This window comes from Gopherus flavomarginatus, chromosome 5 (genome assembly GCF_025201925.1).
Source record: "Gopherus flavomarginatus isolate rGopFla2 chromosome 5, rGopFla2.mat.asm, whole genome shotgun sequence".
Lineage (NCBI taxonomy): Eukaryota > Metazoa > Chordata > Testudines > Testudinidae > Gopherus > Gopherus flavomarginatus.
Window position 1 is genome coordinate 5,066,419 of NC_066621.1, and position 24,875 is coordinate 5,091,293.

General features: G+C 47.2%; 2 protein-coding genes across 7 annotated transcripts in view; both read right to left on the reverse strand.

The window, feature by feature from the left end:
• The window catches only part of LOC127052770 (zinc finger protein 883-like), a 69,452-nt gene extending 54,958 nt beyond the window's left edge, over nucleotides 1-14,494 (reverse strand). Inside the window, exon 1 of one of the 6 annotated variants that reach the window (XM_050956773.1) lies at nucleotides 14,441-14,494. The gene's annotated coding sequence lies outside the window, so the exon portion shown is untranslated. The other 5 variants (XM_050956776.1, XM_050956779.1, XM_050956777.1 and 2 more) reach the window with 5 other exon arrangements.
• On the reverse strand, nucleotides 404-24,391 carry LOC127052777 (zinc finger protein 883-like). The gene is made up of 5 exons (XM_050956819.1): nucleotides 24,281-24,391; nucleotides 22,838-22,964; nucleotides 21,569-21,685; nucleotides 19,043-19,132; nucleotides 404-8,858 (listed from the first exon to the last, which is right to left on the reverse strand). Exons 2-5 carry the CDS (start codon nucleotides 22,962-22,964, stop codon nucleotides 7,420-7,422), a joined length of 1,773 nt encoding a protein of 590 aa, XP_050812776.1. The 5' UTR covers nucleotides 24,281-24,391; the 3' UTR covers nucleotides 404-7,419.
• Between the last annotated feature and the right edge of the window lie 484 nt (nucleotides 24,392-24,875).

Below are 24,875 nucleotides of genomic sequence, written 5' to 3' on the forward strand. Positions count from 1 at the left end.
AAATCTGGACCTGGGATGTGAGTGGCTGTAAGAAAGAAAATACTTTTCGCAGCGTTGTAACTTGTGCCATTAAGATGAGACATGAACATTCCCAGAGGTGAAATTCCGTGTCTGGACTGCACTCTGCCAAATGTCATTCCCGAGTTTCTATTTTGTATCTGATTTGATACTAGTAATACCACATGTATGAAAAAAATCAGCCAAAAGCAATGGTCAACCAAATAGTGGCAGATCCAGATGTAATATTTTTACATAGTTTATATGGACAAGAGTTACCATTTAAGCAGCTTTTTACAGTAGTTAGCTAATGGTACAAACAATATTTGGAAAGATCATTCAGTGGTCCGCTAAGACCCCCAGCGATTTTCAGATGGTCTGCGGAAAAGTTAGACTACAAGAACAATCAAGGTACCTCACTTTATTTTCATGTACTTGCTATTACTTATAGGAGGAAGATGAAGAAAAAATAACCAAAAATGGGGGCAGGAGGGAGATAAGAGAGAATGTTCTTTTTCTTGGCTGGGTCCCAAGGTGGGGCCCCAAAAATTAAGCCGGACACAAGGCCCCACTAACTCTAAATCCACCACTGGGACTGACCCCTCAATAGCTCCGCACTCCAGTGACCCCCCTACTCCCTCAGCTCCACATGCTGCTGCCAGGACGGGCTGACTCCTCCCTTGCCCCAACACCCCGCACCACTGCCAGGAACTGGGGCTGGCCTCTAACCCCTGCTCCTTTCTACCTGGGGCTCACCCCCCCGCTCTGAGCCCTGCTGCTTGGCACCTCACATCGCCACCCCCTGCACACACATTTCTCCACACCCCGCTAGGGGGGCGCAGCTGACTTTTTTGGTAAACTGGGCATTTGTTTCATTTGCACTTGCCAACTGATGGGTTGGCAGGAGCAAACAGGAAAAATGCCCATTTTTGTCAAAAAAGTCAGGATGGCCAGGACAGAGCTTAAAAAGCGATCTGTCCTGGCCAAATGGGGATGCATGGTCACCCTATCTCCAGGCAAGTGGGTCCTGAGGGAGTCTAGCCAGGGCGGGTGCAGACCCTGCTCTGGCTAATCACACCAGTTCCAAGAGACCAGAGTGATTCCCCACCTTGGCTGTGGACTGGCCCTGGCTGTGCTGTCAGCTCAGCCCAGCAGATGCCATCACCTTCCAGCAGGGCCGGTGACTGTGGCCGGGGAGAGGGTGTGAGAGAGTGGGTCTCTAGAGGTGTGTGTTTGGGCCCCTGGCCAGTGGGGAGTCTCTTGGGGGGGGCAGTGGGGGAGGTCTGTGTGTTAGAATGCTGGGCAGCGGGGGGTCGGAGTAGGGTGCTGTGTAGTTGTGGTGGTGGACTGTGGGGAAGTGAATTGGGCAGTAGTGGTGTGGCTCTGTGTGGAGTGCTGGGCAGGGGTGGTGGTGTGCCGGCCGCTGGGCATTTGTGGTGGAGGGTGTGCTGTACACAGCAGTTCCAGGGAATGCTAAGAATAGGGAATTGGGCCCAATAATTACAACAGCAAGTTACTCCTTTGACTCAGGTTCTCTCCCAGGTTGCCTCCAGCATGGGAATTACTCCCAGCAGTACTGTCCTATAGCCAGTGGCTCCTGAATTACACTGCAGAGCAACACCAGCAAAAACCCAGACCTTCTCCCAGAAATGTAAAACATGAACTGTCCAGCCTTCTCCTGGACAATACAAGCTCATATAAAGTATATTAATAGAAAATGATGGGCACAAATCCTGTTATCTGATATGGAGATTCTCAAATCCTTCAATCCAAACCCACTGGCTTAGATGAAACAATATTACAAGTTAAGTACAAGTTAAAACTACAGAGAATTTAAGTGGTTTACAGATAAGAAGGGATTGTTCATGGAGACTAAAGAAAAAGTCAGAGGCCCATGACTCGTCCCTGACTTTTAAAAAATATTCTTGATAAAACAGGAAGGGACTGGGCAGCTGTGGAGTGGCTTGGAGCTCTGGGGGGAGCTCTGGGCAGCTCTGGAGCAGCAGTGGAGAGGAAGGAATCCCCCTGCCATCACTGCAGTGGGGAGCTGTGGTGGTCCACGTGCCCACCAAGGTGGGTCAGGAGCTGCAGGGTGGCCCCCGCCTCCACCTGCAGCAGCTGCTACAAACTGCGGGATACCTCGCTGCCCATGGCAGCGGAGAGCTTGGGGGCCCGCTGACTCATGCGGTGGATGTACGTGCTCCCTGCCACTATGGGAGGCGATGGGACCTTGCAGCTCCCAGATGCCAGGGCTAAAGTCGTGAAGGTCTTTGGAAGTCACAGATTCTGAGACTTTTTCTACTTCTGTGAAAAAAAACGTAGCCTTAGTTATAGGAAAATAATAGGTAAAACACAACTAATAACTAACTGTACAAGTTAAATGGATTCAAAGCAAAAGTCTCTCTCACCGCATGCTGTATTCGTTTAATCGGCGGGAATCCTTTCAGCTAGGGACCCTCCCCAAGTGCAGTGTTACTTTCCTTGTCTTTCAGGTGTCATTGATGCCATGAGCAGAGAGAGAGGGAGGAACATTTTGGGGCACCTCTTCCTCTTTCTTATAGTTCATGCTCTTCTGCAAGAATCAGCTCCAGCTGAACTTCAGTATCCATATACGTCATTTCGGTATCCATCACCTTTTTCAAGAACGCAACCCCGATGTATGCAGGAGACGTCTGCAAACCTTACACACCTTTTCTTATCTAATTATGCATGCAACAGTTTAGCTGGCAGGAGACCATAGCATATAAGTAGCATAAAAAACAAAGATACATGTACACTAACTGTACATAGCACGCAGTTCATATTTGGCAAGCCTTAAGAGAGCATATATCTTGCGTCTGACAGATTCTGCATATATTATGAACAAAGTTTAGAACAATTTAACTACTAGTACATTTGTACAATAAAGCTTAGCATGAGCACAAAGTATTCTGGGAGCTTTTAACTAATTCAGTGCTCTAACACCCCCATTTTTAGAATACAGACAATGATTTAAAGCAGATAGCAACTGAGGTGAACTGCATACAGCATAACCAGCTCCAGTAAGAAAGGCAAGATGGCTGCTTCTTCCCAACATCATCTCTCAAATGACTGAAACATGGCAAAGTCAGCAATGCAGTACACACATGACAGTGCAGCCACTTCAGACTCATATTTCTCTTGTATTATTTTATTCCCTCCAGGAACGATGAGACAATAGTGACATAAAGTCGCTTCTCATCATCAGCCTCTGGCAGAGAGGTATGGCCACGGATTGATCTGTGGATGTTGCTGGGACTGGTTTCTCTCCCTGTCTATTTAGGATTCTCTCTCTCCCCTGAAACAGTGCTCTCTGGGCTGCCTGTTCCCCATGCAGGATCCTATCTCTGTCCAAGCCCCATGACTACTGGAGGTTTTATACCCATATCACACTTGGTGGCTGTTCTTTGCTTGCTTTACCTGTAAAAGGTTAAAGTCCCCCAGGTAAAAGAAAGGGAGAGGGCACCTGACCAAAAGAGCCAGTGGGAAGGCTAGAACTTTTTAAAATGGGGGGAAAATTTCCTCTGTTGCTTTTCTCCAAATGTGTAAGAGAATCAGGAATGTTTAGAAAGACGCAATTAGGTTTATTTCTGTTTTTCTCACGGCTAGTGGATTCCTCTGTGCTAACCCCAGATGCTTTTGTTTGCTTCTAAACTTTAAGGTGAACCCCCCCACAAACACCCCCCAAAGCTATTTTGAGAGCTTAATTTTTGGAATTGCTTTTTAAAAATCTAGCAAAAGCCTAAATTCCAGATGTACGTTCTTTCTTTTTGTTTTTAATAAAAATTATCTTTTTTAAGAACAGGATTGGATTTCTGGTGTCCTAAGAGGTTTGTGCATATGTTGTTTAATTACCTGGGGGCAACAGCTAATTTCCTTTGTTTTCTTTCTCAGCTCCTCCCTGGAGGGTGGGAGTGGGTGTGAAAGGGCTTGAGGGTACCCCAGGGAAAGGAATTCCCAACTGTGCCTTCCTGGGTTCCCAGGGATTTGCATTTGGGTGGTGGCAGCATCTACCCATCCAAGGTCAGAGAGAAGCTGTAACCTTGGGAGTTTAATACAAGCCTAGAGGGACCAGTATTAATTTTTTGAATCCTTGCAGGCCCCTATCTGCTGCACTCGAAGTGCCAGAGTAGGGAATCAGCCTTAACATAAGAACATAAAAATGGCCGTACTGGGTCAGACCAAAGGTCCATCCAGCCCAGTATCCTGTCTACCGCCAGTGGCCAATGCCAGGTGCCCCAGAGGGAGTGAACCTAACAGGTAATGATCAAGTGATCTCTCTCCTGCCATCTATCTCCACCCTCTGACAAACAGTCTAGGGACACCATGGCTTACCCATCCTGGCTAATAGTCATTAATGGACTTAATCTCCATGAATTTATCCAGTTCTTTTTTAAATGCTGTTATAGTCCTAACCTTCACAGCCTCCTCAGGTGAGGAGTTTCACAAGTTGTCTGTGCACTGTGTGAAGAACTTCCTTTTATTTGTTTTTAAACCTGCTGCCCATTGATTTCATTTGGTGACCTCTAGTTCTTGTATTATGGGAATAAAGTAAATAACTTTTCCTTATCTACTTTCTCCACATCACTCACGATTTTATACACCTCTATTGTATCCCCCCTTAGTCTCCTCTTTTCCAAGCTGAAAAGTCCTAGCCGCCTTAATCTCTCCTTATATGGGACCTGTTCCAAACCCCTTCTCTGAACCTTTTCTAGTGCCAGTATATCTTTTTTGAGATGAGATCATCACATCTGTACACAGTATTCAAGATGTGAGTCTACCATGGATTTATATAAGGGCAATAATATATTCTCAGTCTTATTCTCTATCCCCTTTTTAATGATTCCTAACATCCTGTTTGCTTTTTTGACCATCTCTGCACACTGCGTGGACATCTTCAGAGAACTATCCACGATGACTCCAAGATCTTTTTCCTGATTTGTTGTAGCTAAATTAGCCCAGATCATATTCTATGTATAGTTGGGGTTATTTTTTCCAAGGTGCATTACTTTACATTTATCCACATTATATTTCATTTGCCATTTTGTTGCCCAATCACTTAGTTTTGGGAGATCTTTTTGAAGTTCTTCATAGTCTGCTTTGGTCTTAACTATCTTGAGCAGTTTAGTATCATCTGCAGACTTTGCCACCTCACTTTTTACCCCTTTCTCCAGATCATTTATGAAAAAGTTGAATAGGGTTGGTCCGAGGACTGACCCTTGGGGAACACCGCTAGTTACCCCTCTCCATTCTGAGACTTTACCATTAATTCCTTCCCTTTGTTCCCTGTCTTTTAACCAGTTCTCAGTCCATGAAAGGACCTTCCCTTTTATCCCACGACAACTTAATTTATGTAAGAGCCTTTGGTGAGGGAGCTTGTCAAAGGCTTTCTGGAAATCTAAGTACACTATGTCCACTGGATCCCCCTTGTCCACATGTTTATTGACCCCTTCGAAGAACTCTAATAGAATAGTAAGACATGATTTTCCTTTACAGAAACCATGTTGACTTTTGCCCAACAATTTATGTTCTTCTAGGTGTCTGACAATTTTAGTTGTTACTATTGTTTCGACTAATTTGCCCAGTATGGACGTTAGAATTACCGGTCTGTAATTGCCGGGATCACCTCTAGAGCCCTTTTTAAATATTGGCATTACATTAGCTATCTTTCAGTCGTTGGGTATAGAAGCCGATTTAAAGGACAGGTTACAAACCCTAGTTAATAGCTCTGCAACTTCACATTTGAGTTCTTTCTGGACTCTTGGGTGAATGCCATCTGGTCCCAGTGACTTGTTATTGTTGAGTTTATCAATTAATTCCAAAACCTCCTCTAGTGACACTTCAATCTGTGACAGTTCCTCGGATTTGTCACCTAGAAAAGCTGGCTAAGGTTTGGGAATCTCCCTAACATCCTCAGCCGTGAAGACTGAAGCAAAAATCCATTTAGTTTCTCCGCAATGACTTTATCATCTTTAAGTGCTCCTTTTGTATCTCGATCGTCGAGGGGCCCCACTGTTTGTTTAGCAGGGTTCCTGTTTCTGATGTACTTAAAAAACATTGTTATTACCTTTGGAGTTTTTGGCTAGCCGTTCTTCAAACTCCTCTTTGGCTTTTTTAATTACATTTTTACACTTAATTTGGCAGTGTTTATGCTCCTTTCTATTTACCTCACTAGGATCTGACTTCCACTTTTTAAAGGAAGTCTTTTTATTTCTCACTGTTTCTTTTACATGGTTGCAAAGCCACGGTGGCTCTTTTTTAGTTCTTTTACTACCTTGACATGTGCCTTTACCTTTTTTTCTGGTATGACTTCTTCTGGCACAATGAATTAGATAGATGTTGGGTAAGTGATGTAGTCACGCTAATCATGACAGTAGCATCCATAGAGGTCAAGCATTTGCATCTACCATTAACATGATAAAGAAGACAGTCCATAACCGAACAGCATGGTCTGTTTGTTCTTGAGTCCCTCAGGAACAGAATGGGGAGCTCAAGAAGCCCCAGTGAGTAGAGATGTAAGTTAAAGCACCTGTCACCACAATGTATCCTGTTGTAATGAAGAAGGATCTTTCACTTAATACGGTTAATCCAAGGAGGGCATGAGAGCTGATTCGCAGAGAGTAGGGGATGGAATTCTGACTTGTCTGTCCACCAAGAAATGCAGCATCAAACCAAAGTAGAATCCCACACCACCTGTTGGTGCTGTTCCTTAGAAATGTTGTCTCTGATATATTGTTTGACATGCTCATTATTTCAGAGAAGAGGTGTTTTGACTTTAGCTGTATCATCGTGTGACCCAGAAACTCCAGTCTCTAACCTGCCGGTCCTAGCTGGTATTGCTTGCCTGGCCATTAGGTGTGAAGACAGGACCCTGGCTGCATTATGCATGAAGCCAACTATCAAGACAGCTTGAGTCATAATTTTCTCTCAAAGCCAAATCAAAAACAACCTTCCTTTTGATTCAGTACTATGAGGGGCACACAGGGGATGTCACAGCCTGTCATTAACTCAGGAGACGAAAGCTCCTTTTCAATCTCTGCCCATTTTTCCAAACCCCAAGATCCACGAAGAAATAAAACATTGAATTCAATTTGTGGAGCCTGAGAGGATGGGAGGTGCAGTGAACCAACGGCTTGGGAGAAACCAGGGCCTCCAAAGTGCAGTCATGACTCCAGTCATCTCTGTCCCACCTGCAGCCCATTATGCCCACAATAGAATGTTTCGGTACCTCTTGAGGACCATACAAATTATTTTAACAAACCCAGCACCTAAACTCATGTCTGCTTAGTGAAGAGGTGGGAACATTTCAGAGTGGGAGCAAGTTCTCTCTCTTTTACAGCTTTGGGAACAGGGTGAAGGAAGAATGAAGAGGTTCCCTCCATCAAACACCAGGGTCAGGAGTCTCTATTCTGAGTGGGTGCTCTGGTGTTTAGTAAGATATGATGAGCGAGCAAAGCGCTTCCCACACTGAGCACAGGAATATGGTCGCTCTCCTGAGTGGGTTCTCTGATGCTGAGTAAGAGATGATGAGCGAGCAAAGTGCTTCCCACACTGAATACAGGAATATGGTCGCTCTCCAGAATGGGTTTTCAGATGTTCAGTGAGAGATGACGAGTGAGCAAAGCACTTCCCACACTGAGTGCAGGGATAGGGTCGCTCTCCTGAATGGATTCTCTGGTGGTTGGTGAGGCCTGACGATTGGGTGAAACTTTTCCCGCACTCAGTGCAGCAATAGGGTTTCTCTCCAGTGTGGATTCTCTGGTGGCGAGTGAGATGATGTATATAGACAAAGCCTTTTCCACAGTCAGAGCAGCGATGGAGTTTCCCAGTGTGCACTCTCTGGTGTTTAAAAAGACTGTTTGAATGACGAAATATTTTCCCACACTCAGCACAGCGATGGAGTCTCTCTGTACTATGGGTTTCCTGGTGTCTCCTGAGACTTTGAAGGAGACTGAATTTTTTCCCACACTTAGCACAGCAATGGGGCTGCTCCCCAGTGTGGATCATCTGATGTCTGATCAGATGCTCTCGTAGGCAGAACTTTTTCCCACACTCGTGGCACAAGAAGGGTCTCTCTTCGCTGTGGATTTTCTGGTGCCTAGTAAGATTTGATGTAAGTTTGAAGCCTTTCCCACATTGGTTACAGCGATGGGGTCTCTTTTCTGAGTGGATTCTTTGGTGATTACGCAATGTTGACGAATCCATAAATTGATTTCCACACTCAGTGCAGGCATAGGGTCTCTCTCCTGAGTGGATTCTCTTGTGGATGGTAAAAGCTGATAAGTATAAGAATCTTTTTCCACACTCAGCGCAGTGATAGGGTCTCTCTCCAGTGTGGATTCTCTGGTGAACAATGAGATTCGATAACTGGTGGAATATCTTCCCACATTCAGAACAGGGATGGTCTCTCTTCTTTCTGTGAGCTTTCCCATGTGCTCTGAACTCCTTCTTTCTCCTAAAGCTCTCCCCACACTCGCTACAGTGATATAGTTCCTTTTTCCTATGAACCATCCAGTGGTGACTTATCAGGTCTCTCTGCACTTTGAATTCTTCCCTGCACACACGGCAGCTATATAGGCTCTTTCTGAACTCTGCTTTGCCCTTTGCAGGCTTTGGATCTGGCCTGGATCTCCTCTGATGGCCTCTTGAGGTTGCTGGCTCCTTCCTGGTCAGATTTTTCCTCTGCCTTTGTGGCCTCCCCTGCCTCTTGTGATGTCTTCCCCGCTTAGATTTCTTGGAATGGTTCTTCCCTGATGTCCCTGGGAAAGGTCTGAGTGGCTCCAGGTTACCAGTCCCTTCCTCAGGAGTCTGCCCCTCAGCTCTGTTCAGGTTCCTCGCCCGTGCTTGGTGGGGAAGAGAATTCAGAAGTTATTTCTTGTGCTCCTCACAAAGAGAAACAACTAATATTCCCAGCAGCCCTATGCCTCTCCCTTCAGAGCAGGGCTGGCCATCGGCAGTTGAGTGCAAGAGTCCAAACTCCCAGGGGCCCCAGTTCTGGGGAAGGAGGAGATGGTCAGTGTCCCATAGGCCCTGATAATAGCCTCCCAAATAAACCTGGAAATCAGCCCCCACAATTCTCTCCCTACTCTGAGGCCCATCTTACTGGGGAGAACAGCATCATACACACCAGCAGTGAAACCACTCTCCCGAGACACACATGGAAAACTCACACTGTGATGGGATCTGAATGGCTCCATGTTCTATGGAAAATGGGGGAGGGGGAGAGACTGGAGGAATCTGCGTAAGGGGAGAGATGATGTTTCTAGGAGAACGTCAGGGTGAGGAGCTGTAGCACCTCTCATATTTGGGCTTCAATCCCTATTGTAATGCTCTGTGGGGGAGAGTTTGCAGCTGATGGACGATTCTTGAAATGAGCTCTCCAGGTCCCATTGGTGGAAAGGACAGAGCTGGTTCCCTACCTGCTCCAGGGGAAGAGCTTTGTGTTAGGAAGCAGCCCAAGGAGCTTTCAGTTGCTGACCAGTCCCAGGTCTCCTCTGCAGCTGGAAAATCTGCACCAAGACAAAAGGTCTTTGGTTGACAGCACATAGACCGAATGACTATCAGTGAGAGAAGCCCTTTCCCCTGCGCTGTAAATTACTCATTTATGGTCACTGTTGGATAGTGTGTTCCACAATGCACAAGAGGGGAAGCCATTTGGGTCTGGACACTTATTTTGTATTATGGTAGCACAACTGTGATCAATGAACTGTAGCACCAGGTGCTGCACAAAATTACAGTGAGATCACCCTGATGTTGAAGAGCTTATACACTAAATACACAAAGGGACTGACAGAGCCTGAGCCAAAGGAGTAACTTGTTGTTTTAATAACTCGGACCAGAAATTGACCTAATTAGCCGTTTAATTGTAAAAACTGTGAGAAAGTTTATAATGTGTTACAATATCCTACAAGAATAAATGTTGATGGGAAAAGGTGAAAAATATAAAAAGGACGACAGAATTAGGACAAATACAAAAGGCCTATAATGCAATTCAGGGGCAGTGTTAAAATGACGGTTGTAAGCAAGAGAAATGTGGAACTGGACAGTAACGAACCAAAATGACTGAGTTTAATTTAGGCCTGACAGAAAATCAATGAGGGGCTGGGCTATTTTGCCCACTACTTCCTTTAAGGGTTTCTCAAAAGAAAACATTTTCGGGGGACAATAAAAGAGAGGAAGTGAATGCAACCTTTGCTGACTGAAAAACAACGGCAATAGCAGGTGTGTGCCAACAGCTCTGCAGTGAGCGATACCATCACGCTGCCACCCTAATCCTGATTTTGGGACCCCAGATCTTCTTTGTCCTAATCCTAAGAGATGTCTTAACAAGAATGGACCAGAAAGAGGGAGCGGGAGGATACTGCCATCATTATCAATTCTGGCTAACTCCCCAAAATCACCTGGAATGTGAGATTTTTGTCCCCCTGTCCCTCTTAACTCCCATGAATTCCTTTTCATTCCCTGCATATTACTCCTCTTTCTTACTCTTCTCCCTCTGCCTTCTAGTAAATAAGAGTCTGCCTTAGCCTGCCAAAACTGCCATAGTTAGCATCCGTTCTGTAAGCCTGTGATCAAAGAGGCAGGGAAACGCATTGTCCAGAACAGACCAACGCTGGACACGTTTGCCAGGCAGGTCTCCAATTGGCTGATCAGATCATGTGCCGTGCCTGTGTTTCTCCAGCCGTGAAGCGGCAAGTGAGAGTAAACCCAAGACAGAAGCTGCATGTTCTATCTTTGCTGTTCTTTTCTCTTCCCTCGAGTGGGTTTGTGTTCATTTGTCTCCTAGGAAATGGGATTGGATTTTAATAATATCAACAACAGCTCCAAGATTTCAAAGGGACAGTAATTACTGTGTTTAATACCATCTAAAAGACTTTCAAACAGAGGCCTTCTGTCTAAAGACTCTCTGCAGCTAAAGGGAAAGGCAACAAAGGACATTGTTAAAAAACAAAAAAACCCTTCATCATTCCTGACATTCAAATGCCTTAACTCTTTTACCTTCTTTTTTCTGTATCTTTAATAAAAGAATAGAAAGAATTTTTCATGGTGTTTGCCTGGTACTAAGCAGCCTACTCTCTCTATATTCCAACCCCCAAACCTTATTTAACAGTCTTTAATGATGCCCATGACAGTGTCACGTTAACACCGTTGTCTCTTTGGGCCATATAGTCTATATGAATTAATACAACATTGTCCAAGATCTGCCAGCAGCTCAGTGGCAGAATGAGGAATAGAGTCCAGGTCTCCTCACTCCCACAACATGATGTTGTCTCCCAACCAGTCCTGGGGAGTAATAAGAAAATCCCTTATTAATGTCAACTGAGAGCCCAAAAAAGCGATGGAACAATGCAGAGTACCTACAAAATTGAGCCTGAACTTGGAAAGGAGATTCCCAAGTGCTGCTTGGCCAATGATTCAGACAGCCAGGGAAGGGTTACAAACACTTTGACGGACAGGATTAGAATTCTAAAAGATGTTGACAAACTGGAGAACTGGTCTGAAATCAACAAGGTGACATTCAAGAAACACAAGTATGAAACAGTTGACTTAGGAAGGAAAAATGAAATGCACAACTAGAAAATGGGGAATAACTGGCTTGGCAGCAGTACAGCAGAAGAGAATGTGGTGGTTATACTGGATCATGAATTGAATGGTAGCTGACAATATGGTACTGTTCTAAAAAAGCCTAATATTAGACTAAAAGACTAACATTCTCCAGTGTATTGTCACTTTGGCCAAAACATATCAGGATTCCAGCTGCCTTCATCTACTCGTTCGATCCCTGCACATCACTTTAACTCCTTCCTCACCTGGGTGGATTCCTCTCAGGATGTTCCCATCTTCATCTTCTGTGGGACCCTGCACACATAGATCTTCCCCTCGCTCTATGCTGGAGATCATCACTGGCTTGGGAGTTTTGATTCCTACTTAGAAAAAAGCATCACCGCTAAGCATTTCTAGGCACAGAACTGCTGCACTTTCCACAGGTGCACATGCAATGTTTGTGCCAATTAGGCAATGAGCTAATTGTGAAGGCTAATAGGTAACTGTTTTCCATGGAAACATGAACTGCAGCTATTGGTCAACACTCCTGGTGCCAGGCGATAGCGAGATATTGAGTTGCAAACAGCCTGGCACCTGTGGAAAGGGCATATGGACATGACTGCGGTATCCGAAGGGATTGGGGGGCACAGATGTGGCAAATACTGAATATTTCTCCTTAGCCTAGGAGAGTTACTCTACTATGGCCCAGCACCCCTCTCCCTCTGATGGATATGTTTAGTAGGAATTAAATATTTGTAGCTGGCCTGGGTCAGAGGTCTTGGGCTTGAGGGGCTTGGGCTGTAGGACTGTAAAATTGCAGAGTGGATATTTGGAGGGAGGGTCCCAGAGCAGAGGCTCCAACTCAAGCATGAATATCTACAGTACAACTTTTAGCCCCACAACCTGAGTCCCACATCCTGAGTCAACTGACCCAGGCCAGCCAGAGCAGCATAGGTGAACCAGTATACACCAGATTAGATGAACCCAGTCTGTCTTTCTCCAGGTGTTGGCTGGACTTTCATCCTGTAGCCTGCAGAACACACAACCCAATGCTCATGTAGTTCCCCAGACAGCACAAGAGCCAGAACTCTCTTGCATTAAACTGTGGAGCGCTAGTGACCATGGGTGGAAGTGTGTCCTCTTGAAGATACGCAGTGTACTTGTAGCCCTATCAGTCCCAGGATATTAGAGAGACTAGGTGAGTGAGGTAACAACTTTTATTGGACCAACTTCTGTTGGAGAGAGAGAGAAGCTTTCCTTTCCCAGACCTGAAAAAGAGCTCTGTGTAGCTCAAAAGCTTGTCTCTCTCGCCAACAGAAGTTGGACCAGTAAAAGATATTACCTCACCCAAATTGTCTCCCCATGAACTGGCTGCTCTGCTCAACGAAACATGCCTCTATCCATCCACAGCCATACAACCCTCCATCAAACCCCATAGACACCTCTCCACCCAACCACTCAGACCAATGCTCTATCTCAGTAACTATCTCAGTGGACTGGGGCCCTGATCTCACAGACAGAGCTCCTCACCTGACGAGACCAGAGTCTGGTAATTTTCCCACATGACGTGTCTGTAAAGTTGCCTTTGCTCCTCGCCCAGCAGTGCCCACTCCGCTGGGGAGAAATACATGGCCACATCCTCAAACGTCACCGACATCTGAAAGGACAAACAACTCAACTCAGCATGGCAAAGTTTACACACTGATAGAGGAATAGCTGTTGCAGGTGATGCAGATGTACAGTGGTCCACACAACCGGGAGGGCCCTGGGAGGCTCGGAAGTTTGTACCATTACTATGGTTGCAGGTTTGTCTCGGTGAACAAAATTAATGGACAGTTTTCCTGGGGTGGCATTCTGGGGTGTGTACAGGGTTAGTTTACTCCCCAATTGCCCCCTCCCTGGGTATTCCCTCTCTCTTGGGCGGAAATCGGGGTTACACTGTTGCTGCGGTGTTAGTTTTAGGATATTAGATAGACAAGGTGGCGGAGATAATCTCTCTTACTGGACCAAACTTATTTGTTCTTGAGCTACACAGAGCAGGGTACTAAAGCCCAGGCTCCAGCAGAAGCCCAAATGTTTGCATCGCAGTTAAACTCCCCCTAGGCTGAGCTATATTAGCTGGCACAGCCTGGCTGCAGATTTTGAGTTGCCGTGTAGACAGACCCTGGGAGCCCCAGCCAGAGAGCTGTAGCTCGAGCAGCAGCAGCCCAGGCTTTTTGCTCCGGAGAGCTCTGGTTGAATCCCCAACACGCTGGCCGATGGGAAAGTCACAGAAGGAAACCCCCACCCCCACTCGGTACACATGGACTCAGTGCAACCTCCCAGCGCGTCTCCCATTGCCAATGTGTGCAGCAGCCCCAGCCTGGCCTCTAACCCGGTCTAGGGTGACCAGATGTCCCGATTTCATAGGGACAGGCCCAATTTTGGGGTCCTTTTCTTATCTAGGCTCCTATTACCCCCCACCCTGTCCCAATTTTTCACCTTTGCTGTCTGCTCACCTAACCCGGTCTCCCGAGCAGGCTTGTCCCAGCCCCAGCAGCACAGGCCAGAGGAACTGCCCGACAGGACCTGCCCCCAGCCCCGGCCGGTGCCTGCTCGGCGGGAAGGGGGCAGAACCCGGCAGCCCCCGCAACGCCGCCCCGGGAAGGTCCCGCCCGCCCCCAGCAGCGAGCAGGGGGGTCGGTCGGGCTCTCGCGGGCTGGGGCGCGGACCCTGCCGGGCTCCGCTGCACAAACCGGCCCCCGGGGGGGGTCTCTCCGGTCCCAGGCGCGGTTCGGCTCCGCCCCCAGCAGCTCCCTCCCCAGGCGGCGATTTCCAGCCTCTGCGGCTGTTTCCCTCCCTCCGCGGCCGCCTCCGGCTGCGCCCCCCGGGCCCCGCTCACCGCGCCGGGCGCTGGGGCTGCAGCCTGCAGGGGGGGCTCGCTCCGCACGCGCCGCTCGGGCCGGGCTCGGCCCCCAGGGCTCCGCGGCGCGCACGAGAAGGTCCCTGCCCGAGCCCGCCCCCCGCAGCAATGACTGGGCGTGTCTAGGCTGGGGAGGACTCGGAGCTCGGGGGGTTTAACCCTTAATCAGCTCGTCGGGGGGAGCGAGGTGCAGAGGGAGCCGCTAGGGGAGACGAGGTGAAGTCGGGTCCCTGGGTCTTGGTGGCTCCCGGTCTCGTCCCTTCTGCGAAGGCGGCTATTGGAGCAATGTTCCAGTGCGGGGCTGGGCACCCTGGCTAGGGTGGAGACCACTTCCGGCCAGGGGGGCTGCCGCTCCTGCACCCCCAGCCCCGAGTTCCAGCCCCCGCTTCAAAGAACATTTCTTAGTAATTCATCAGGGTGAGAGACGCCTCTGCAAACATTTCACCGGAACAAATATGGGTTGAGATTCATAACAGTGTCTATTAGTAAATTAATACATTATTTAATAATTATTCAAAGCTGGACCTGGGAGGAGAGTGGCTGTAAGTGATAACATTCGTCTCCTGCAGCTCAAGTGCCACTGTGTTGAGACAAGAATATGCCATTCCCAGAGCTGACACTCCATGTCTGGGCTACACTCTGCCAAATATCATACTCCTGTTTCTACCCTGTGGCTGATTTGACAGTAGCCATACCACATGCATGAAAAGAAAAATCAACCAAAAGCAACGGTCAACCTAATTGTTGCAGAGGTAATGTTTTCATACAAATTATATGGACAGTTACAATTCAAGAAATCTCTATGACTAACATTTCTTGGGTCTTAGACAAATTAAGAACAGGAAAAATGGCTAATCTAGAGAACTGTCTTGCAGGGGAAAAAAAGAGAAGTCCTTGTGGCACTTTAGAGACTAACAAATTTATTTGGGCATAAGCTTTTATGGGTTATGACCTGCTTCATCAGATGTATGGAGTGAAAGATACAGTAGCAGGTATCAATAGATAGCACATGAAAAGATGGAAGTTGCCTCACCAAGTGGGGGATCAGTGCTAATGAGGCTAATACAGTCAGGTTGGATGTGGCCCATTCTCAACAGTTGACAAGAAGGTATGACTGGTGTCCATTTATTCTTTTGTGTAGAAACTGTCTGATTTGGTCAATGTACATGGCAGAGGGGCACTGCTGGCACCCTGACTGAATTGGCCTTGTTAGCACAACAATAAATAATTTTTTTCCTCGGCTGATATTCATGCCTTCTTGTCAACTGTTGGGAATGGATCACATCCACCTTGACTGTATTAGCTGATACAGACTAACACGGCTACCCCTCAGAAATCTGTCTTGCGGCACTTACATCTTCACTCGGTTTCAAACTATGAGCACAGTTTAACTGATATTTGTATTCTCCACATTTAGGAGACAGAAAATTCCAAATTCCACAGACCTTACACAACTTTTCTTATCTAATTATGCACACAGCAGTTTAGCTGGCAATAGACCATAGCACACACGCAGCATTAGATCAAGGACACATTTGCACTAACTGTACCTAGCACACAGTTCACAGTTGGCAAACCTTAAGAGAGCGTATATCTTGCATCTGACAGGTGTTGCATATACAATGAACAAAGGTTAGAACAATTGAACTACTAGTAAATTAGCATAATTAAGCTTAGCATGAGCACAGAGTATTCCAGGAGATTTTTACTAGTTCAAAGCCTAACATTCCCATTTCTAGAGTGGGAATAACAGTTTGGAGAATATTACAACTGAACTGAAATGTAGCTGGCATAACCTGCTCCAAAAAGAAAGGCAGTGATGGATAAAGGGGGAGGGATACCTCCGTGGTTTGAGCATTGGTCTGCTAAACCCAGGGTTGTGAGCTCAGTCCCTGAGGGGGCCAATTAGGGAACCTGGGCAAAATCAGTACTTGGTCCTGCTAGTGAAGGCAGGGGGCTGGACTCAATGACTTTCAAGGTCCCCTCCAGCTCTAGGAGATTGGTATATCTCCAATTATTATTATTATTTTTAATATATAAAGTTAGCACTCAGGGAAAATTGCAGGTCTTCACCTACACACATGGCAGTGCAGCCATTTCAGACTCATCAGTCTCTTGTATTATTTTATTCCCTCCAAGAACGATGAGACAACAGTGACATAAAGTCAGATCTCTGATAGAGAGGCACGGCCATTGACTTCCCCACTTGAAGAACAGGGAGACACTGGCCTGGTACTGCTAATCAATTTGTTTTGTGGGTGTTTGATTGATTTGTGGACTCCAAAGTGCAGTCCTGACACCAATCATTTCTGTCCTAGCTGCAGCCCATAATGCCCACAATGGAATGTTTCAGTACCTCTAGGGTTAAATGCTCCCATCTCCAGGACTACATAAAATCATTTTAACAAACCCAGCACCTAAATTTGTGTCTACTTAGTGAAGAGGTGGGAACATTTCAGAGTGGGAGCAAGTTCCCCTCTTTTACAGGCTTTGGGAACAGGGTGAAGCGATAGAATGAAGAGGTTCCCTCCATCAAACACCAGGGTCAGGAGTCTCTATTCTGAGTGGGTGCTCTGGTGTTTAGTAAGATATGCTGAGCGAGCAAAGCGCTTCCCACACTGAGCACAGGAATATGGTTGCTCTCCTGGGTGGGTTCTCTGATGCTGAGTAAGAGATGAGGAACGAGCAAAGTGCTTCCCACACTGAATGCAGGAATATGGTCGCTCTCCTGAATGGGTTTTCAGATGTTCAGTAAGAGATGACGAGTGAGCAAAGCACTTCCCACACTGAGTGCAGGGATAGGGTCGCTCTCCTGAATGGATTCTCAGGTGGTTGGTGAGGCCTGACGATTGGGTGAAACTTTTCCCACACTCAGTGCAGCAATAGGGTTTCTCTCCAGTGTGGATTCTCTGGTGGCGAGTGAGATGTTGTAGACGGACAAAGCCTTTTCCACAGTCAGTGCAGCAATAGAGTTCCCCAGTGTGGACTCTCTTGTGTCTAGAGAGATTTTCTAGATGACGGAATATTTTCCCACACTCAGCACAGCGATGGAGTCTCCCTGTGCCATGGATTTCCCGGTGTCTCCTGAGACTTTGAAGGAGACTGAATTTTTTCCCACACTCAGCACAGCAATGGGGCTGCTCCCCAGTATGGATCCTCTGATGTCTGATCAGATGTTCTCGTAGGCAAAATTTTTTCCCACACTCGTGGCACAAGAAGCGTCTCTCTTCACTGTGGATTTTCAGGTGTCTATTAAGACTTGATGCAACTTTGAAGCCTTTCCCACATTGGTTACAGTGATGGGGTCTCTTTTCTGAGTGGATTGCCTGATGACTACGAAATGTTGATGAATTCATAAATCGCTTTCCACACTCAGTGCAGGCAAAGGGTCTCTCTCCTGAGTGGACTCTCTTGTGGATGTTAAGAGCTGATATATGGAAAAATCTTTTTCCGCACTCAGCACAGCAATAGGGTCTCTTTCCCGTGTGTATTCTCTGGTGGACAATGAGATTCGATAACTGGTGGAATATCTTCCCACATTCAGAACAGGGATGGTCTCTCTTCTTTCTGTGAGCTTTCCCATGTGCTCTGAACTCCTTCTTTCTCCTAAAGCTCTCCCCACACTCGCTACAGTGATACAGTTCTTGTTTCCTATGAACCATCCAGTGGTGGCTTATCAGGTCTCTCTGCTCCTTGAATTCTTCCCTGCACACACGACAGGTATATAGGCTCTTTCTGGGCTCAGCTTTTCCCTCTGCAGGAGGCTTTAGATTTGGCCTGGATCTCCTCTGATGGCCTCTTCGGGTTCCTAATTCCTTCTTAGTCAGGTGCTTCCTCTGCCTTTGGAGCCTGCACGGCCTCTTGTGGTGCCTTCCCCACTCAGTTTTCTGGGAATGGGTCTCCACTGATGTTCCCAGGAAAGGGCTGGGTGACTCCAGGTTGCCAGACTCTTGCTCAGGAGTCTGCCCCTCAGCCATGCTCAGGTTCCTCGCCCGTGCTTAGTGGGGAAGAGAATTCAGATGTTATTTCTTGTGCTGCTCAGAAATGGAAACCACTAACATTCTCAGCAGGAGGATGTGCCTAAGGGAGCCCCATGCCTGTCCCCTCAGAGCAGGGCTGGCCATGGCAGTTGAGTGCAAGAGGCCAATCTCCCAGGGGCTCCAGTGCTGGGGAAGGAGATCAGTGTCTCACAGGCCCTGAAAATAGCCCCCCGAGTAAACGTGAAAATCAGCCCCCACACTTCTCTCCCTACTCTGAGGCCCATCTCAGTGGGGACAACAGCATCACCACACACCAGCAGTGACACCCCTCTCCCAAGGGACACACATTGAACACTCACACTGTGATGGATCCCAATGCCTCCATGTTCTATGGAAAATGGGAGAGGAAGAGACTGGGGGAATCTGCATAAGGGGAGAGATGGCGTTTCTAGGGGGATGTCAGGGTGAGGAGCTGTAGCACTTCTCGTGTTTGGGCTTCAACCCCTATTGTAATGCTCTGTGAGGGGAGAGTTTGCAGCTGATGGACAATTTCTGAAATGAGCTCTCCAGCTCCCACTGGTGGAGAGGACAAGTTCCCTACCTGCTCCAGGGAAACAGCTTTGTGTGAGGAAGAAGCCCAAGGAGCTTTCAATTGCTGACCAGTCCCAGATCTCCTCTGCATCTGGAAAATCTGCATCAAGACAAAAGGCCTTTGATGGACATCATATGGACCAAACGAACATCACCGACAGAAGCCCTTTCTCCTGCACTGTATAGTACTCATTTATAGTCACTGTTGGACAGTGGGTTCCACATAGGATGACCAGATGTCCTGATTTTATAGGGACAGTCCTGATTTTGGGGGCTTTTTCTTATATAGGCACCTATTACCATCCACCCCCAGTCCCAATTTTTTTACATTTGCTATCTGGTCACTCTAGTTCCACAACTCACAAGAAGGAAAGCTATTTAGGGCTTGACTGTTACTTTGTATTGTAGTAGCACAACTGAGCTTGTGGTTTCATAGCACCAAGGGCTACATAGAGAGATCACCCAGATGTTGAAGAGCTTGTATACCAGATAGATAAAGGGGGGAGAAACCTGAGTCAAAGGAGTAACTTGTTGTAATAATTGGGCCTACAAATTTACCCTAATTAGCCCTATAACTGTAAAAACTGTGAGAAAGTTTATGAAGTGTTACAATATCCTACAACAGTAAATGTCTATGGGAAAAAGTGCAAAATATAAACAAGACGACAGAATTGGTCCAAACAAAAGAGGCCATAATGCAATTCAAGGACAGTGATGAAACAATGTCTGTAAACAAGAGAAGTGTCGAAATGGACATTAATGAACCAAAATGAATAAGTTAGAATTTAGGCCTAACTGGCAGAAAAACAATGAGGCACTGGGCTATTTTGCTCATTACTTCCTTTTGGGGTTTCTCAAAAGAAAACACTTTCGGGGGAAAATAAAGGAGCGGAACTGAATGCAACCCTTGCTGACAGAAAAAACAGCAACAGCAGATGTGTGCTAACAACTGCTGCGGTGAGTGATACCATCACGCTGCCACCCCTGATCCTCTTTTGGGACCCCAGATCTTCTTTGTCCTAATCCTAAGAGATGTCTTAACAAGAATGGACCAGAGAGAGGGAGCTGGAGGATACTGCCACCATTACCAGTTCTGGCTAACTCCCCAAAATCACCTGGAATGTGAGATTTTTGTCCCCCTGTCCCTCTTAACTCCCATGAATTCTTTTCATTCCTCACATACTTCTTCTCTTTCTTACTCTTCTCCCTTTGCCTTCTAGTAAATAAGAGTCTAGCTTAGCTGGCCAAAACTGCCATAGTTTGCAACTCTGCTGTAAAGCCTTTGATCAAAGAGGCAGCCAAAGAGGCATTGTCCTGAACAGACCAACACTGTTACAGGTTTGCCAGGCAGGTCTCCAACTGGCTGATCAGACCCTGTGCCGTGCCTGTGTTTTTCCTGCCATGAAGCGGCAAGTAAGAGTAAACCCGAGACAGAAGCTGCATGTTCTATCTTTGCTGTTCTTTTCTCCTCCCTCTTGTGTGGGTTTATCTTGTTTTGTCTCCTAGGAAATGGGATTGGATTTTAATAATATCAACAACAGCTCCAGTCCATTTCAACTAACTGCTTCTCTTTTCCCCAAAAGGACAGTTATTACCATCATTATTACCATCTAAAAGACTTTCAAACAGAGGCTTTTTGTCTAAAGGCTCTCTGCAGCTAAAGGGAAAGGCAACAAGGGACACTGTCAAAATAAAAGTCTTACATTATACCTAAAATGACTCAACTCTTTTTCCTTTTTTTCTGTATATTTAATAAAAGGTTAGAAAGAATTTTTCATGGTGTTTCCATGGCATAGAGCAGGCTACTGTCTCTGTATTCCAAACCCCAAACCTTATTTAACACTCTTTAACGTTGGCCATAACAGTGACATGTTAACACTTTTGTCTCTTTGGGCCCATATAGTCTATATGAATTAATACAATATTGTCCAAGATCTGCCAGCAGCTCAGAGGCAGAATGAAGAAGAGAGTCCAGGCCTCCTCACTCCCACAACATGATGTTGCTTCCCAATCAGTCCTGGGGAATAATAAGGAAATCCCTTATTAAAGTCAACCGAAAGCCCCAAAAAGCGAAGGAACGATGTTGGGTCCCTACAAAACTGGGCCTGAACTCAGAAGGGAGATTCCCAAGTGCTGTTCAGCCAATGACTCAGACAGCCAACAAAGGATTACAAACACTTTGGTGGATAGGATTAGAATTCTAAATGGTGCTGACAAACTGGAGAACTGGTCTGAAATCAACAAGGTGAAATTCCAAAACACAAGTTAAAATTAGTTCACCTAGAAAGGAAAATGAAATGCACAACAGAAAATGGGGGATAACTGGCTGGGCAGAGGTGCAACAGGAAAGAATGTGGTGGTTATAGTGGATCATGAATTGAATGAGAGCTGACAATGTGATACTGTTCTAAAAAAGCCTAACAACAATAGACTAAAAGACTAACATTCCAGGATGTACTGTCACTTTGGCTACAATGTATCAGGATTCCAGCTGCTTCCTTCAATCCCTGCACATCAGTTTAAATCCTTCCCTCACCTGGGTGGGTTCCTCTCAGGATGTCCCCATCTCCATCTTCTGTAGGACGCAGCACACACAGATTTTCTCCTCGCTCTATGTTGGAGATCACCACTGGCTTGGGGGTTTGGATTCCTGCTTAGAGGAAAGCATCACTGCCCATTAGATCTAAACTAAGCACTTCTAGCCACAGAACTCTTGCACTTTGCACAGCTCCATATGCAATGTTTTTTTAAATGTGAAGGCTAATAGGCAATTTTTTTCTATGGAAACATGAACTGCAACTTATGGTCAACACTCCTGGTGCTCAGCAGTGGCAGGATACTGAGTTGCAAACAATCTGGCACCTGTGAAAAGGGCAGACGGAGAGGACTGCGGTGTCTAAAGAAATTGAGGGGAACAGATGGGGCAAATGTTGGATATTTCTCTTTCTCTAGGAGAGTTATTCAGTTACCCAGCACCCCCTTCTCTTCTGTGAATATGTTTACATAGGAATAAAACACTTGTAGCTGGCCTGGGTCAGATTATTTGGGCTTGGGCTGTGGGACTGCAAAATTGCTCAGTGGCAATTTGGAGGGAGAGTCCCAGAGCCCAGGCTCCAACTCCAGCATGAACATCTACACTACAATCTTTAGCCCTGCAGCCTGAGCTCTATGTTGTGATTCAACTGACCCAGGCCACCCATAACCATGCCGGGGGTCTTTTATTCCAGCATAGATGAACCCAGTTTGTCTTTCACCTTAACTGTTGGCTGGCCTTTCATCCTGTAGACCTGCCGAACACATGACCCTTTTCTGCTCATCTGCTATTTCTGGGGAACTACAAGAGCCAGAACTCTCTTGCATTAAACTGTGGAGCGCTAGTGACCATGGGTGGAAGTGTGTCCTCTTGAAGATATGCAGTGTAGTTGTAGCCCTATCAGTCCCAGGATATTAGCAAGACTAGGTGAGTGAGGTAACATCTTTTATTGGACCAACCTCTGTTGGAGAGAGAGAGAAACTTTCCTTTCCCAGACCTGAAGAAGAGCTCTGTGTGGTTCAAAAGCTTGTCTCTCTCACCAGCAGAAACTGGACCAATGAAAGATATTACCTCACCCAAACTGTCTCCCCATGAACTGGCTGCTCTGCTCAATGAAACATGCCTCTATCCATCCACACCCATGCACCCCTGCTTCAAACCCCATAAACACCTTTCTACCCAATCACTCAAACCAATGCTCCATCTCAGTTACTGTGTCTCTGTGAAGCATCCAGTGCACTGGGGCCCTGATCTCACAGACAGGATCCTCACCTAACGAGACCAGAGTCTGGTAATTTTCCCACATGACGTATCTGTAAAGTTGCTTTTGCTCCTCGGCCAGCAGCGCCCATTCTGCTGGGGAGAAATACATGGCCACGTCCTCAAACGTCACCGACATCTGAAAGGACAAACAACTCAACTCAGCATGGCAAAGTTTGCACAATGATAGAGGAATAGCTGTTGCAGGTGATGCAGATGTACAGTGGTCCATGGAACTGGAAGGTTTGAAAGTTTGTAACATCATTATGGGTGTGGGTTTGTGCGTGTAAAAAAAGTAATGGACAGTGTTTTCTGTGTCTGTGACTCACTCCACAGTGGTGGCTGCGGGAGCTGAGCCTGGCCCCCTGCTGTGGATGTTGTATCCTGGCACAAAGAGTAGCACCATTTCTGAGGCGTCATCCTCCTGACTCTCTGCCATGATGGGGCAGGCCAGCCAAACTTCAGTGAGTGTCGCAGCAACCTGGAGCTCCAGGTCACAGTCCCACTCACATTTAGCCGGCATACCTGACCCTCTGTCACCATGCCGGAGGGCTGGGCAGACCAAACCTGAGTAGCATTGCAGCCCCTCCAGCCATGATGCAATGCCCAAAGCAGGACACCGGGCCCAGACAGCCCCTGCTGAAACCACTACTGCAGGGTGTGGGGGGGGGGGCACTGGAGCAGCATTGTGGGGTGAGTATAGGGTTGGTTCACTCCCCAGTCACTCCCTCCCTGGGCTTGCCCTCTTTATTGGGCAGGAATTAGGATTACACTGTTGTAGCTGTGTTGGTCCCAGGATATTAGAGAGACAAGGTGAGAGAGATAATATCTCTTACTGGACCAACTTTATTTGTACTTGAGCTACACAGAGCACAGTCCTAAAGCCCAGGCTCCAGCAGAAGCCCAAATGTCTGCACCACAATTAAACTGCCCTTGGGCTGAGCCCCATCACCAGGAACAGCCCAGCTACAGATTTTAGTTGCCATCTGGATAGTACCTGGGAGCCACAGCCAGAGAGCTGTAGCTCAAGGAGCAGCAGCCGCCCAGGCTTTTCGCTCCGGGTGCTCTGATTGAATCCCCAACACCCTGGCTGATGGGGCAGTCAGAGAAGGAACCTCCCTCCCCCGCGACACCCAGGGACTCAGTTCAGCCTCCCCCAGCGCCTCCCATTGCCAGTGTGTGCAGCGGCCCCAGCCTGGCCCCTAACCCGGTCTCCCGAGTAGGCTGGTCCCAGCCCCAGCAGCACAGGCCAGAGGCACTGCCCGACAGGACCTGCCCCCAGCCCCGCCTCCAGTCCCGGCCACCGCCTGCTCTGCGGGAAGGGGGAAAAACCCGGCTCCCCCCCAGCACCGCCCCGGGGAAGGGTCCCACCCGCCCCCCTTATGCAGGGGCTGTCTCATGCCCAAGAGCATCAGGTGTCGGTCAGTCTCTCGCTGCCAGGGGCGCGGACCCTACCGGGCTCCGATCCTCCCTCCTCCCCGCGGTAGCTCCCTCCAGGCAGCGATTTCCAGCCTCTGCGGCTGTTTCCTTCCCTCCGCGGCCGCCTCTGGCTGCGCCTCCCCTGGCCCCGCTCACCGCGCCGGGCGTTGGGGCTGCAGCCTGCAGGAGGGGCTCGCTCCGCACGAGCAGCTCGGGCCGGGCTCAGGACTGATGCACCGGAAGGTCTCACAGCAATTACTGGGCGTGTCTAGGCTGAGGAGGATCTGAGCTCTGTGAGTTTAACCCTTAATCATCGCGTTAGGGGGAGCTTTGTTCCAGGTCCAGCCAGTAGTAAACACGAAGTGAAATCGGTTCCCTGTTGATAGTTCCCATTCCTTATTCAGAAGAGCATTTTGTAGTAATTCATCAGCGTGCGATGCCTTTTCAAACATTTTACCATTATAAATCTGATTGAATTTCATAACAAAAACAACAAGGAGTCCTGTGACACCTTAGAGACTAACACATTTATTTGGGCATAAGCTTTTGTGGGCTATACCCATTGTTTTATAACAATGTATATACATAATTATATATTGTTTAATAATGCAATATTCAAATCTGGAATTGG

What these genes read in the sequence shown, in the direction of transcription:
- LOC127052777 (XM_050956819.1), bottom strand. Translation starts at nt 22,964, where the DNA reads ATGTCGGTGACGTTTGAGGACGTGGCCATGTATTTCTCCCCAGCAGAA. An exon ending in CCAGACTCTGGTCTCGTTAG is followed by an intron (nt 21,686 to 22,837) that starts GTGAGGATCCTG and finishes CTTTCCTCTAAG; the next exon opens with CAGGAATCCAAACCCCCAAG. An exon ending in AAGCTGTTTCCCTGGAGCAG is followed by an intron (nt 8,859 to 19,042) that starts GTAGGGAACTTG and finishes TTCCCCACCAAG; the next exon opens with CACGGGCGAGGAACCTGAAC.